The sequence below is a fragment of the Rhineura floridana genome, chromosome 1, assembly GCF_030035675.1.
Source record: "Rhineura floridana isolate rRhiFlo1 chromosome 1, rRhiFlo1.hap2, whole genome shotgun sequence".
In the NCBI taxonomy this organism is placed as follows: domain Eukaryota; kingdom Metazoa; phylum Chordata; class Lepidosauria; order Squamata; family Rhineuridae; genus Rhineura; species Rhineura floridana.
In genome coordinates, this window is record NC_084480.1 from 47,761,171 (window position 1) to 47,775,701 (window position 14,531).

General features: G+C 40.6%; 2 protein-coding genes across 8 annotated transcripts in view; one reads left to right on the forward strand and one right to left on the reverse strand.

The window, feature by feature from the left end:
- The window catches only part of POC5 (POC5 centriolar protein), a 120,080-nt gene that overhangs the window by 85,920 nt on the left and 19,629 nt on the right, over positions 1-14,531 (forward strand). The gene's annotated exons all lie outside the window — the stretch shown is intronic.
- ANKDD1B (ankyrin repeat and death domain containing 1B) overlaps positions 1-14,531 on the reverse strand; it is a 56,070-nt gene that overhangs the window by 32,494 nt on the left and 9,045 nt on the right. For 6 of the 7 annotated variants that reach the window (XM_061620557.1, XM_061620567.1, XM_061620594.1 and 3 more), the window contains exons 3-6: positions 8,623-8,721; positions 6,971-7,069; positions 6,774-6,878; positions 2,190-2,288 (exon numbers count right to left, since the gene is read on the reverse strand). In XM_061620557.1, coding sequence (XP_061476541.1) covers positions 2,190-2,288; positions 6,774-6,878; positions 6,971-7,069; positions 8,623-8,721 — 402 coding nt within the window. The remainder of the gene's footprint in view (positions 1-2,189; positions 2,289-6,773; positions 6,879-6,970; positions 7,070-8,622; positions 8,722-14,531) is intronic. The other variant, XM_061620575.1, reaches the window with a different exon arrangement.

The window sequence follows — 14,531 nt, forward strand, 5'->3', positions numbered from 1 at the left end:
GTGGATGAGAAAGGAAATGAGGTACAAGGTGAATGGAAAAAGCTACAAGATGAATGGAGAACTATGGTAGGGAAAGGGGTACATAAGGTGTTACGGTGGTGCAGGCCACCACGAGGCAACACCTGGGTGCCCTGGGGATAAGGAGCTACTGTGCCCAATGGCCCCCAGAAATCTGAAGCCAGACCTGTTCTCAGTGAAGATTATAAACTTTTCTCATTTTTCACAACCTTTCTTCTCTCTCTACTCCAATGGAATGGGAAGACTCAGGGAATGCATGGAAGGAAGAATGAAGTGAGAATCAAATGCTCCAGCTAACAGGGTGGACAAACTTCAGGCCGGTCTTTTCTTTCTTACTTACTAGAACCCCCAAGATTTACTAACTAGAGCCAGGTGCAAAAGACATGCAGCACAGGAATTTTCAGTACTAGAAGTATACTGAGCTTTCACACAAAAGTCCACTCCTAGCTTTCTTCATTTCAGCAGCCCAATTTAAATATGAAACATAGTTTTATTGTTGCTATTGTTAAACAACTGCAAGTTCGAAGCTCCTGCTGATCTATTGTCATCATCATCAATTACCCGCCCTTCACCCAAAGGTCCCAAGGCGGGTTACAACAATTTTTAAAATTATGACATTAAAAACAATTTAAAAACAACCTGTTGTTGTTGTTGTTATGTGCCTTCAAGTCGATTATGACTTATGGCAACCCTATGAATCAGCAACCTCCAAGAGCATCTGTCATGAACCACCCTGCTCAGATCTTGTAAGTTCAGGTCTGTAGCTTCCTTTATGGAATCAATCTCTCTCTTGTTTGGCCTTCCTCTTTTTCTACTCCCTGCTGTTTTTCCCAGCATTATGGTCTTTTCTAGTGAAGCATGTCTTCTCATGATGTGTCCAAAGTATGATAACCTCACTTTCATCATTTTAGCTTCTAGTGACAGTTCTGGTTTAATTTGTTCTAACACCCAATTATTTGTCTTTTCACAGTCCATGGTATGTGCAAAGCTCTTCTCCAGCACCACATTTCAAATGAGTTGATTTTTCTCTTATCCGCCTTTTTCACTGTCCAACTTTCACATCCATACATAGAGATCGGGAATACCATGGTCTGAATGATCCTGACTTTGGTGTTCAGTGATACATCTTTGCATTTGAAGACCTTTTCTAGTTCTCTCATAGCTGCCCTACCCAATCCTAGCCTTCTTCTGATTTTTTGAGTATTGTCTCCATTTTGGTTAATGACTGTGCCGAGGTATTGATAATCCTTGACAAGTTCAATGTCCTCATTGTCAACTGTAAAGTTACATAAATCTTCTGTTGTCATTACTTTAGTCTTCTTGACGTTACTCTGTTCGTAGGGTTTTTGTGGTAAGAGATATTCAGAGGTGGTTTACCATTGCCTTCCTCTGAGTTTGGATGCATCTTAGTCTGGTGTCTCGGCTTTGACCATTTTGCCATGGGTGCCCCTGCTAGGAGTCTAGCCTCTTGGTCTCGACTCCTGACGGCATTGCTCTCAGCTTCTTCAACACTCTCAAGCCCCCTCACCACGTTAAGGTGTGCATCCTAAAGTGGGAAAAACAACTTAAAATCCCCAAATAGGATGGGTCTCAAGTGTCAAAGACCAGGATAAAGAGGTGCATCTTCAGCATTCACCTAAAACTGTACAGTGAAGTTTCCAGATGCACCTTGGTGGGGAGGGAGTTCCACAACTTAAGGGCTGCCACAGAAAATGCCCTCTCCCAGGCCACAACCACTGCGAGCTTCTGTAGGTGGCGGAACTACAAAAAGGGCCCCCTCTGCTGATCTCAACATGCAAGAGGGTATGTAGGGAAGGAGGCAGTCTTTCAGATATTTGGACCTAAGTCATCTAGGGCTTTAAACACTAGCATGAGCACCTTAAACTGAGCCCAGAAATGAAATGGCAACCAATGCAGCTATTTTAAAACAGGGGTTATATGAGATGTAAGGGTACCCCAGCCAGTAATAGCAGCAATGTGTATTAAATACTAAAGTAAAATTAAGCACAGATCAATCTACCTTTTGTCTTCATTGCCAGAATTCACACGTTTTAATACAATATGCAGCATAACATAGGCAAGAGTACAGCTTTTAGGTGAAGATGTCACGTATTACAAAATACACAAAGCCAAGTGACAAATCTTTATTGGAATTTTTGTGATAAACTTACATTGTCCTTTCCTGAGGTGAATAAGTTAAGGGAAATCAGCTCATTTATCAATTCTGCATGGCCCATTTCAGCTCCCAGAAGGAATGGTTTTCTGCCTTTCTAGGAAAAAGTCAAAAACAAAGATTGTCAGTATGGAAGAAAAAGCTCCTGTAGACATTTTGCTAAGTAATAGAATGCCCTTATACTTGCACATCCCTATACATGCAACTGTAAACAACTGTACAATTTATTATACATAACTGCTAAATGCTTATGCCTTGCTACACTCCACTGCTACTCCAAAATTTGTTAGTACCAGAAACTACAGAGGAAAGAAACTCTGAACAACTATTGCCATTGACAGATATATTTTGCGGTAACAGAACATGTGAATGATGTACTGTCTCTCAAGAAAGGCTATCATAGGTTGGAAAGCTGTGGTCCTCTAGATGTTGTCAGACTTCAACTTTGATCCACCCCAGTCAATATGGCCAATGGTCAGAGAAGATGGGAACTGTAGTCCAACAACATCTGGACTACACCCCCACCATAGGCAAAGAACTCAAGAAAAGGAATTTTAAATATGAAGACTGTGTAAGTCCATAACCGATGTAGATATAGAATATGATATGATGCCCGTAGAGAGGCTTAAGAAGAGTGACAACATCATCATCATGAGAAAAAGATAAAAATAGCAACTTGGCAGTAAGTTTCACAGATTTCATTTAAGGTACTTATGAGTCTGACGCGTAAGGTGATATATTACTGGAGCCTTTTTACTAGCTCCCTGAACTCAGATGGAGCATGATGCAAGACTTTTGTTTCTTTATAAAATCATCATATATAAGCCTGCCTTATATTAAGACATTATACTGAGGTCCACATAGCCCACTATTACCTATTTGAGCTGGCAGCAGGATTCAGGCGATGGCCTTTCCACCCCCATTAGTTGATATTCTTTTGGGGGGTGGGGGTGGGGGCCCCCCTCCATATGTCCTCTTTAATGTGTAATCATGATTATTTGTGCTCATGGTGCTCTTGGGGCAGTCATATTGTCCTGGGCTCTTTTGGAGGAAGGTGTGGGATATTGTTTGTACTGAACTGCAAAAGTTTTGGGGCAGTCATAGTGCTTCATTTACAATCAGTTCATGTCCTGTAAATTCCTGCTACAAATCCTATAACTTTTTATATTACAAATATTCTGGTTTATTTTTGTCCTGCTTTTGTATAGCCCCTCCACACAACAATAATGTGGTAGCATTGGGAAGCATTGCACAACAACTAATAAAGCAGAATAAATCTACCATTAATGTACTCTTACTGTGTCAAGAACATAATGCAGCATAGACCCACAATACAACACCAGTCTGAAAGGACGCACAGAGAAAATGTTACTGTGACTATCCTAATAATTATCCTAGATGTTTATAAAGATGTTTTATTCACAAAATTTATTAATACTAGCTAGAAATATTGATTCCCCCTCTAGGATGCACACCTTAATGTGGTGAGGGGGTTTGAGAGGGTCAAAGAAACTGACAGCAATGCTGTTAGGAGTCTAGACCAAGAGGCTACACCCCTAGCAGGGTCACCCAAGGCAGAATGGTCAAAGCTGAGACACCAGACTCAGATGCATCCAGACTCAGATGCATCCAGACTCAGAGAAAGGCAACGGTAAACCACCTCTGACTACCTCTTACCATGAAAAACCTATGAACAAAGTATCCAAAATGCAACACAAGATAGTGTTGGAAGATGAGATGCCCAGATCAGAAGGCACTCACCGAGTGACTGGGGAAGAACGAAGGACAAGTACAAGTAGTACTGTGACTAATGACGCAGCTGGGTCAAAGCCACAATGAAGCCCAGAGGCTGATGCACACAGATGCGAAAAGAGAGTCCGGAGTTGTACGATGCACACAATAGGAACATGGAATTTGAGAAGCATGAACCAGGGAAAGTTAGAAATTGTCAAGCAAGAAATGGAACACATCAACATTACAATACTTGGCATGAGTGAATTAAAATGGACAGGAATGGAACATTTTCAATCAGGCAACTATAAAATATTTTATGCAGGAAATGAGAAATTAAGAAGGAACGGGGTTGCTTTAATAGTGAGAAATGATGTAGCAAAAGCAATTAGGAGCTATAACGCAAGGTCTGAGCAAGTTATATCAATAAGATTGAAAGGGGAAACCTATTAACATAAACATCATCCAAGTCTACGCTCCAACGGCAAATGCAGAAGAAGATGAATTGGAAAGATTTTACACAGAAGTACAGGAAGAAGTTGATCACAAACCAAAACAAGATGTGCTGATAATCATGGGGGACTGGAATGCAAAAGTAGGGAACAGAGAAGAACTAGGGATTGTGGGGAAATGGGGCTTACGAGATAGAAATGAAGCAGGAGAAAGACTTATCGAATTCTGTGAAGTCAATAATTTGTTTCTTGCAAACACATTTTTTTGAACAACCAAAAAGACGACTGTACACGTGGACATCGCCAAATGGTCAATATAGGAATCAAATGATTATGTAATTGGTAGCAGAAGAATATAAGAGTAAGAAGAATATAAAGATCAAATAAGGAACAGATTTGAGGCTTTAAACTTAGTTGACAGAGAACTATGGAGTGAAGTCAGAGACATTATCAGGGAAGAATGCAAAAAGGCAATACCTCTAGTTAAAAAGAGAGAAAGACCTCAATGGATGACTAAAGAAACTCTTAAAATGGTTAAAGAGAGAAGGAAAATAAAAGCAAAAGGGGATAGTAACACGGTTAGAACCCTAAATGCAGCTATACAGCAACTAGTACGTAGGGACAAAGAGAACTATTGCAATAGTTATTGTATAGAAATAGAAAAGGGTAGAACAAAAGCCCTATTCCAAAAGATTAGAGAAATTAAAGAGAAATTTAAACCAAGAGTAGGGATGTTGAATAATCAACCAGAGAACACATTGACTGACTGAGATGAAATGAAAGGAAGATGGAAGCAATACATTGAAGAACTCTATAAAAGAGATGCCAGGATGACAGATTCATTCATGGAGGAACCGTATGATGAAGAACCAGAAATTTTAGAATGTGAGGTGAAAGCTGCTCTTAAAATACTTGGAAGAAACAAATCACCAGGAACAGATGGCAACCCAATAGAGTTGCTACAAGCTACTGAGACTGAAACTGTCCAAATTTTGACAAAATATTGTCAACAAATATGGAAAACTAAGCAATGGCCCACAAAATGGAAGTGTTCAATATACATCCCAATTCCAAAGAAAGGGGATCACAGGGAATGCAGTAATTATCAAACTACTGCCTTAATATCCCATGCAAGTAAAGTGATGCTCAAGATTCTACAACAAAGGTTCTTAACATATATGGAGCGAGAAGTGCCAGATGTCCAAGGTGGATTTAGAAAGGGAAGAGGTACCAGAGATCATATCGCAAACATACGTTGGATAATAGAACGGAGCAAGGAATTTCAGAAAAAAATCACCCTGTGCTTTATAGATTACAGCAAAGCCTTTGATTGTGTAGATCATGAAAAACTATGGGATACTTTAAAAGAAATGGGGGTGCCACAGCATCTGATTGTCCTGATGCACAACCTATACTCTGTACAAGAGGCTACTGTAAGGACAGAATATGGTGTCAGAAAGGGTGTGAGACAGGAGTATATTTTATCACCCTACTTGTTTAATCTTTACACTGATCGTATCATACGGAAAGCGGGTATGGACCAAGATGAAGGAGGTGTGAAAACTGGTAGGAGAAATGTCAATAATTTAAGATATTCAGATGATATCATACTACTAGCAGAAACCAGTAATGATTTGAAATGAATGCTGATGAAAGTTGAAGAGGAAAGCACAAAAGCAGGACTACAGCTGAATGTCAAGAAGTAATGACAACAGATTTATGTAACTTTTAACGTTGACAATGAGGACATTGAACTTGTCAAGAATTATTAATACCTTGGCACAATCATTAACCAAAATGGAGACAATAGTCAAGAAATCAGAAGAAGTCTAGGACTGGGGAGGGCTAGAGAGAACTAGAAAAGGTCCTGAAATGTAAAGATGTATCACTGAACACTAAAGTCAGGATCATTCAGACCATGGTATTTCCAATCTCTATGTATAGATGTGGACAGTGAAAAAAGCGGATAAAAGAAAAATCAACTCATTTGAAATGAGGTGTTGGTGGAGAACTTTGCACATACCATGGACTGCGAAAAAGACAAATAATTGGGTGTTAGAACAAATTAAACCAGGACTATCATTAGAAGCTAAAATGATGAAACTGAGGTTATCATACTTTGGACACATAATGAGAAGACATGATTCACTAGAAAAGACAGTAATGCTTGGAAAAACAGAAGAGAGTAGAAAGAGAAGAAGACCAAACAAGAGATGGATTAATTCCAAAAAGAAAGCCACAGACCTGAATGTACAAGATCTGAACAGGTTGGTTTATAACAGATGCTATTGAAGGCTGCCGATTCACAGGGTCGCCATAAGTCTTAATCAATTTGAAAGCATATAATAACCACAACAGAAATATTGATTGGCCCATAATATAATGCATGCATATCATACCTCATCAGGTTTATTAAGATCCATCAGGTGAAGATCTTGGATAAAATAATCCACTATTTTAACATTATTGTTCTGTGCTGCAAAGTGGAGGACATTCATTCCCTCCTAAGGAAAAGACAACAGATCAGTAAAATGAAATTAGACATTCTTCTACTGTAAAAGGTCTTGATGTTGGTTTACATTCATCAGTAACAAACCTGGTTTTTCGCCTTTTGATCAGCACCTGCTTTAATCAAAATCAGCATTATGTCCAAATTTCCAGACCATGCAGCAAGATGAATTGCAGTGAGTCCATGCTTTAAATGAAAAAATAAAATAAAATGCAAGAAGTCACAATGAAATTCCAAATTGTTCTTTTCCATTTATTCTGCACATCATTATATAATTAATTAGCATAACCAATGGGGATTAGCACAATAATTCTATTGAACTTGGACAGCTCCTGTGAGGCTGAGAATAGTAAAATCCCAGTCAGTGTGTGGATTCCTTGACAGCATGTATGTAGCTCATTTTGAGTATTCAGGGTACTTTACATACATTATTTCTGTAATCATTTTAATAAAGCTGTACAGTAGGTGTGCGGGTCAGCACTATTGACCCTGTATTTGACATGGAAAGCTGAGGCTAAGAAATGGAGGCTTTAATACTATGTTGTGAATTCATATGTGAGGTGACTTTTGAATCAGAGCCTTCACAGTTTGTATTACACAAGCTATTTTTTTAGTTCATATATTATTTGTAGAGTCTTCACTAAAGAGCACTCACTGAGCCAAATGGTAGCCTGATTACCTAATTTAACCACAGAAAAGTATCTAATAGCAATGATACAGCAATGAGTGCATTACTTCTAATTCTCCGGATCCTAATAGTTAAAAATAGCTACTGTACATCTAAAGACACTATTGGTTAAAAGATAATAGACTCAATTGCCCCAATTATATTTGTAGAATACAAATATATATTTAATCTGAGTGTACATAGATCTAATAATTTTGCAAAATTATTGCAAAATAATTTTCAAATATGTTTAACTTATATTTAAATGTCTGGGCATAAACCAGTGCAGTAGTTTCCCTGTACATCTAGGTTTGCTTTCCATCATACTTCATTTATTAATTTATCCGCTCTTCATTGCAGTAGGCAATCCCATAGTGAGGTATAAGCTTTAAAACAGAACAAATACAATAAAAGCACAGCTAAAGACAGGCTCAATACTATTGTCCAGCAAATGCCTGCACGAAGTGATGCACCTTCAGCTGGTATCTAAGATTCATAGGAGATGGTGACCAGCATGGTGGTTTCCCTGCATATCTAATTATCCCCCTCTGGGATCTTCCACCAAATTCAAATTAAGGTAATCTAAAATAGCTTTTCAAACATTCCAGTCAACTGAAATAGTGGCCACCTCAAATGTTATGACTGGAGAAAATGGGAACCAAAGGCAATAGATCAGATTTCTTGACATCTTTGCTATCCTAATTCTACAACAAATTCTTGGGGTTACTGGTAAAAGATAGGACAAGATGTCTGGACAAGATGGATCTTTCCAAACTGAGACAGCTTTTTATTTTGTCTGATATAAAGCAAGCTTTGACATATTGTATAACTTTTTTCTTGCTTGGGAGCGTTTAAAGCAATTTGCAGAATATCTCCAACAAAAAACAGGCAAATAAATAATTATTTTTATTTATTATTTGTGAAATAGATTTTTCAATCAAAAATGTCATTATTTTTTTCAAATAGGGTGGGGCAAAAGGGGTTATCTGTCAATGCCAGTGTTCCCACAAAAGATTCCTATCAGTTTATGCCAGCAAGCGTAGGCAAATAAGAAAGAACAATTTTTGCATACCTTATCTGCTATATTAACTCTAGCTTTGTGATGAAGAAGAAAGTCTACTGCAGATATGTGATTTCCAGCAACAGCAAAATGGAGTGCTGTGCGCTTCAGCTAAAATAAGGGGGGGAAACATGATACAAGGATAAACACAGAACATCTCTAAGGAATTTTAATTCTTCTGGTCAGTACCAAAAGCAAAATGTTCAGCATCTATACAACCCCAAATTTCAGTTATTTTTCCTTTAGTACAGGCCAACAACATTTTGATTTGGATTATCATAAAAAAAATAAAGATTACACTTCCACATATACATGTGAATGACGGTACTTTAGACATATAAAAGAAGTACAATAGACTCAATGGGCTTAGTCAAGTAGGTAAATATTTGTAGAGAACAGTCTGTAGAAAGAAAAATATTTGTTCATAAGGAGGAGGATGAATATATGCAAATAAAGTTGCTTTCATAGGTTCCACTACCACATACAGACAGAAACAGTTTGCTGGTACCCGTTCTTAAGTACTGCATTACCTCTACATAAGTACTGCATTGTGTGTTATGTTCTAAGTCCAACAACTCAGAAATTCAGCTCTACCCATTTATTTGCTATTGCGGGGAGTCAGGCAGAGCAATCTAAATGAAGAGAAGCCAGCAGGAGGGGGGGGGTCAGCAGAGGAGGAGCTGGCAGGAAGCTCCACAGTATCCACTTGCCACTTGGGAGCTGGTGGCCCAGCTGCATGCAAGCACACCTGTGTGCAGGAGCTGGAAGGGAAGAGCAAGCTCCCACAAACAACCCTGCTGGGGAGTCAGTGCTCCCCATAGACCAATGTTGCAATTACTTTCCTTCACTGACCTTTTTCCTGGCAGAATTTTCCTGTGGATAGGACCTGCGGGAGAGCTCCAAGGGTGATTTGGATGCTGCATAAGTCCCCTTCACAACTCCTCCCCCGCCACACCGCTGGAATGTCCTATTTTGGGGGCTATCGCTAGCTTCCACTGGCTCTCTGTCTGCTAGGCTGGCCATCCCCAGCAGACCCCCGGGTCCCGGCAATGCCACAGTTAAGCCAGGAAGAGGGGCTTCTGTCAGCAGCGCCCGGAAGCAGCAGCAGCTTGCTGGCTCAGCCATGGGTCCGCCACATCCAACTGCACCCAGCCCAGTGCAAACACTAATTGGATTGTGCCCTTAATCAATTACATGAAATTAATAATTAAGCTAATAAACCAAAGGGTTGTATCCAATCAGTTTCTTCTTCCAGAGGAAGAAAATCATTGAATGTAACTGTTTATGAATAAATAATATTAAAACCATTATTTTGTTTTACTACTAATAAAATAGTCGTAATTTTAGTAACACTAATATAATAAATACTATACATAATATCTGCAGGTTCCTATGCAAAAACACATCCTAAATAGGAAGAATGCTGGTATAGCACAGTAGGGAGGAGAGCCTGGCTGGGAGTCCAGAGTCTGTGAGTTCAAATCCCCGCTCGTGTCTCCTGGGTGTCAAGGGCCAGCTAAAGATCACCCCCACAGTGAGTGGCTCAGGGGTTATGTGCCATGCAGCCGTGGGCAAGCTGCATAGTCCCAAGGAGCCCAGTTGCCCCCCAGCTGGCAGTTGCAGACAAGGAAGGGGCTGGCTTGTGCAGCTGAGCAGGGCCCTAGCCAGCTGGGGAGGACTAGCCCCAGAGGGAGGCAATGGTAAACCCCCTCTGAATACCACTTACCATGAAAACCCTATTCATAGGGTAGACATAAGTCGGGATTGACTTGAAAGCAGTCCATTTCATTTTCAAATAGGGATGCAATCCTAAGAGTGTTTACTGAGACGTAAGCTGTACTGGGTTCAATGATATTTACTCCCTATCAAGTGCTAGGGTGGCCAGGTGAAAAACAGGGCAGGACCCCTGCACTTTCAAAACTTATGCAAAAGAGGGAATTTCAGCTGGTATAGTTTGCATGACAAACTACTCCTGATAAATTCCATATTCGACGTGTATTAAAGGTACAAGAGCCTTGTCCTGTTTTTATTTATTTATTTATTTATTTATTTAACTTGTATACCACTTTATATTTCAAAAAATCTCAAAGTGGTTTACATTTCAACAAAGATCAATATAAGTTTTACATTCAATACAGTTGCTAATAATAAGAAAAACAATCTACATTTTAAGTAACATAATTGAGCAATAAATCTCTAAACAATATACATAACATGAAACCAAAGTGAATCATACACAAAACAAATAATATAACAATTATAAAGTATATCTAAAAATTCACATGAATATTACAATAAAAGCACGTATACAATATCTTAAGCCTGTTTTAATTGGAATTAACTATTGAGAGGAAACCACTACTAAAAATGGACCCATATAGCATCAGGGCACCAGCATTGGAGAACAAAGAAAAAATGAGTCTTTGAACTTCACAGAGGATTCGGGGGTGCTGCAACTGGCTGGTTACACTCACCAAAAGATAACTCAAATCTTGTATCTAACAAAATCTTATGAGGTGTTGTGTTTTTGGTGCCACAGACCTCATGGCCCTTCATCAAGACCTCTGCTTCCAGTGTAGCCCACACCCCAGGGCTTTCCTCATCTGACTGCCTGATGGCCTTCAGCTCAGTCCACGCCATCCCAACCATGGTGTCCCAGATCAGCCCTTTGTTCCAGACTTCCACAATCAAGCCCAAGTCCAGGCGGCTGATCTCAAAAAGAAAGTCTTGTTCCCAGCATGGCTGGTCCCCTGGAACACCAGCAGTTGTGCTCTTCACATTTTGTACCTTAAAATGCCTCATTGTTTTTGCTCACTTCCTGCCTTGGGCCAGTTACTCATAGTTTGATGATGCACAGACAGCAAGTCCCTCTGTGCTGCAGGGAGCGTCATATTCAGCATCCGCTTTGTCTTCTGGATGGTAAAAATCATAGACTTTTTCACCTGCTTACCCATTAAGCGAGCCAGTGTGGTGTAGTGGTTGTGTTGGATTACGACCTTGGAGACCAGGGTTCGAATCCCCACACAGCCATGAAGCTCACTGGGTGACCTTGGGCCAGTCGCTGCCTCTCAGCCTCACAGGGAGGCAATGGTAAACCACCTCTGAATACCCCTTACCATGAAAACCCTATTCATTGGGTCGCCATAAGTCAGGATCGACTTGAAGCCAGTCCATTTCAACCCAGTAAGTGTGTATATGTCGAAAGGCAGAGCTGGGGTCCCAATCCCGGGGAGCTGGATCCCGGAGAGTTGGGAGAAGAGTATTCGGATGGATGGCAGAGGGAAGGGGGAGGAACTTCCCCCCTTTGGAGCGAAGACGAAACAGAGGAACTGCCAGTGATAAGGTCGCTTAGCAACGGGGAGCCTGAGCCCTCCCTGGACATTCTCACGCCTCCCCCTCTTTCAGGCTCAGAGCAAGAGGGGGAAGAGGGAGGGCTGCTCACAGCCGAAAAGCGGGGAGGCAGTTCACCATCAGCCCCTCCCTATCCCCCATCCTGGAATCGGAAACTTCAGAAGAGGAGGGGATGATGCTTCCCCCCTCACCGCGCACACGCAGACAGCTGAAAAGACAGGAGAGAAGGGGGGGAAGACGGGCAGTACCTGAGGGGCAGTTAAGGAGGAGCGAAAGATTGCGCGCCCGTTTGGCCCCTTCTTAAAGAACAGGCGGGAAGAAGTCCCTTGCTCTGTCAACTTTCTCCCAATGCCGCAGGACCTGTATCCCTGTATTGATTCATGAGAAAACGCAGTCTTTGTTTGGACATTACCCTAATAAAACACGAATTAACTACAATCGTTGGTCTGGTTCCTGAGTCACATCCTGGGCCTGACAGTATACTATTATATGCTTCGGGGTTGGTGGGTTTTTGTTTTTGTTTTGAGGCCAAGGATACTCAAGATCAAACAGTTTACACTCCACTTTTAACACTACATTTCACTTTTTAACAGTTCTTCTTGATTAATCAATAAAGTGTCAGTTGCACTGTCTGGGGGCTTATCTGCACAGTGATTTAGTGTGTGTTTGGTGCTACTCGCATCTTTTTTTAATTCGCATGGTTCACATGACGTTACTGGTAAACAGAAGCTATCATGCAGTTTTCCCCCTGTAAATTCGTACTAACCCAATCCACTGATAATACAAAACGTTTAGAACAATATGGCTCCACTGTGCTCCACACATCTTTGAAGATGGTTTGCTTCAATGGTTTTTAGTGGGCGGGTGAATCATCACTTTTAGCTCTTTCCCTTTCTCCGCCCACTAACTCTCCCAAGAATTCCTTTTTGTTTTCAGTGGTTTATCTAGCAACTTCTGACTGCTCTGTCCTTCCCCCTCATCATTTGCTGCAGCCCTCCTTTCTTTCCTCCCTTTCTCCCCGAGTAAACTTCCTTCACTCCTTGTAACAAGAGATGGGAATTGTCATTGGATTTTATGTATTTATTATTTTATTTATATCCCGCCCTTCCTCCCAGCAGGAGCCCAGGGCAGCATTTTATGAATGAATTTTATCATTCTTTCTTGTATTCTCAGTCTTTGCAGAGAGAATTTTGAGGTAACCTCTCTCCACATCTGTTTTCCCTTTTTCCTCCTAAAAAAATCTAAGTGGATTTTTTTTTAAAGCTGCCTCAAAAATATTTTCTCAAAATATCAATATCGATATTGATATTTCCATTAAAATATCAATATATTTGTTTTTCTAGTGGGGAAAAATTAGCTCAGAAAAAAACAAGGGGCAGCGGAGAAAGCCAACCTTCAGGAAGCAGTGGAGGCAGGAGGGAATGGAAATACTGCACAGATCAAAAATATTTGCACATGCCCAGTAACTGAGCAACCGGAAGGAGTAAACATGTAAAATTAGAGGGTGGGGCCACAATAAACAGCGATGCTAATCCTTCCCAGAGGAATGCCTACTTGTGTGAATGGAAAACAATGGATTTGAAGCTACCATTGGGCATGAACGTTTGTCTTGTTAGCATTATGGACATGTAACACAAGCCTATGTATGTTTACTCAGAAGCAGTGTTGTGCAGTTAAGTAATTTTATACTCTGGACCAAATGGTCTTATAGGGGCTCCCTATTTAGATGGTAATGTGTATTACTCATATACTTCAAAATGTAGCATGCCAGCTTAGAATAACAGATTTGTAAAGTTGGAAGGGGCCTATAAGGCCATCGAGTTCAACTCCCTGCTCAATGTAGGAATCCAAATTAAAGCATATCCGACAGGTGGCTGTCCAGCTGCCTCTTGAATGCCTCTACTGTTTGAGAGCTCACCACCTCCCTAGGTAATTGGTTCCATTGTCATACCACTCTTAACAGTTAGGAAGTTTTTCCTGATGTCCAGTCGAAATCTGGCTTCCGGCAACTTGAGCCCATTATTCTGTGTCCTGCTCTTTGAGATGATCGAGAAGAGATCCTGGCCCTCCTCTGTGTGACAACCTTTCAAGTACTTGAAGAGTGCTATCATATCTCCCCTTAGTCTTCTCAAGGCCAAACATACCCAGTTCTTTCAGTCTCTCCTCATAGGGCTTTGTTTCCAGTCCCCTAATCATCTTTGTTGCCCTCCTCTGGACATGTTCCAGTTTGTCCGCATCCTACTTAAAGTGCTGTGTCTAGAACTAGACACAGTACTCAAGATGAGGCCTAACCAGTGCCAGATAGAGCTTGCTGGTGCTCCTGCTCATTCTTCTGCCTCAAGGGCCTGCCCACATGGCACTATTGTTCAGAAGTAAGTCTTGCCGTGTTCAGTAGGGCTTATTCCATAGTAAAAATTTTTGGGACTGAAGCCTTTTAGAGATGTGGAAAACATAGTACATTTTAAATTATTCCACAAACTAGTGAAGCTTGAATCCTTAACTTTCAAGTAACCACAGCAGGACTAAAGAGCTTAAATCAGGTTCTGCTTAAATTGTTTCATAATGCAATT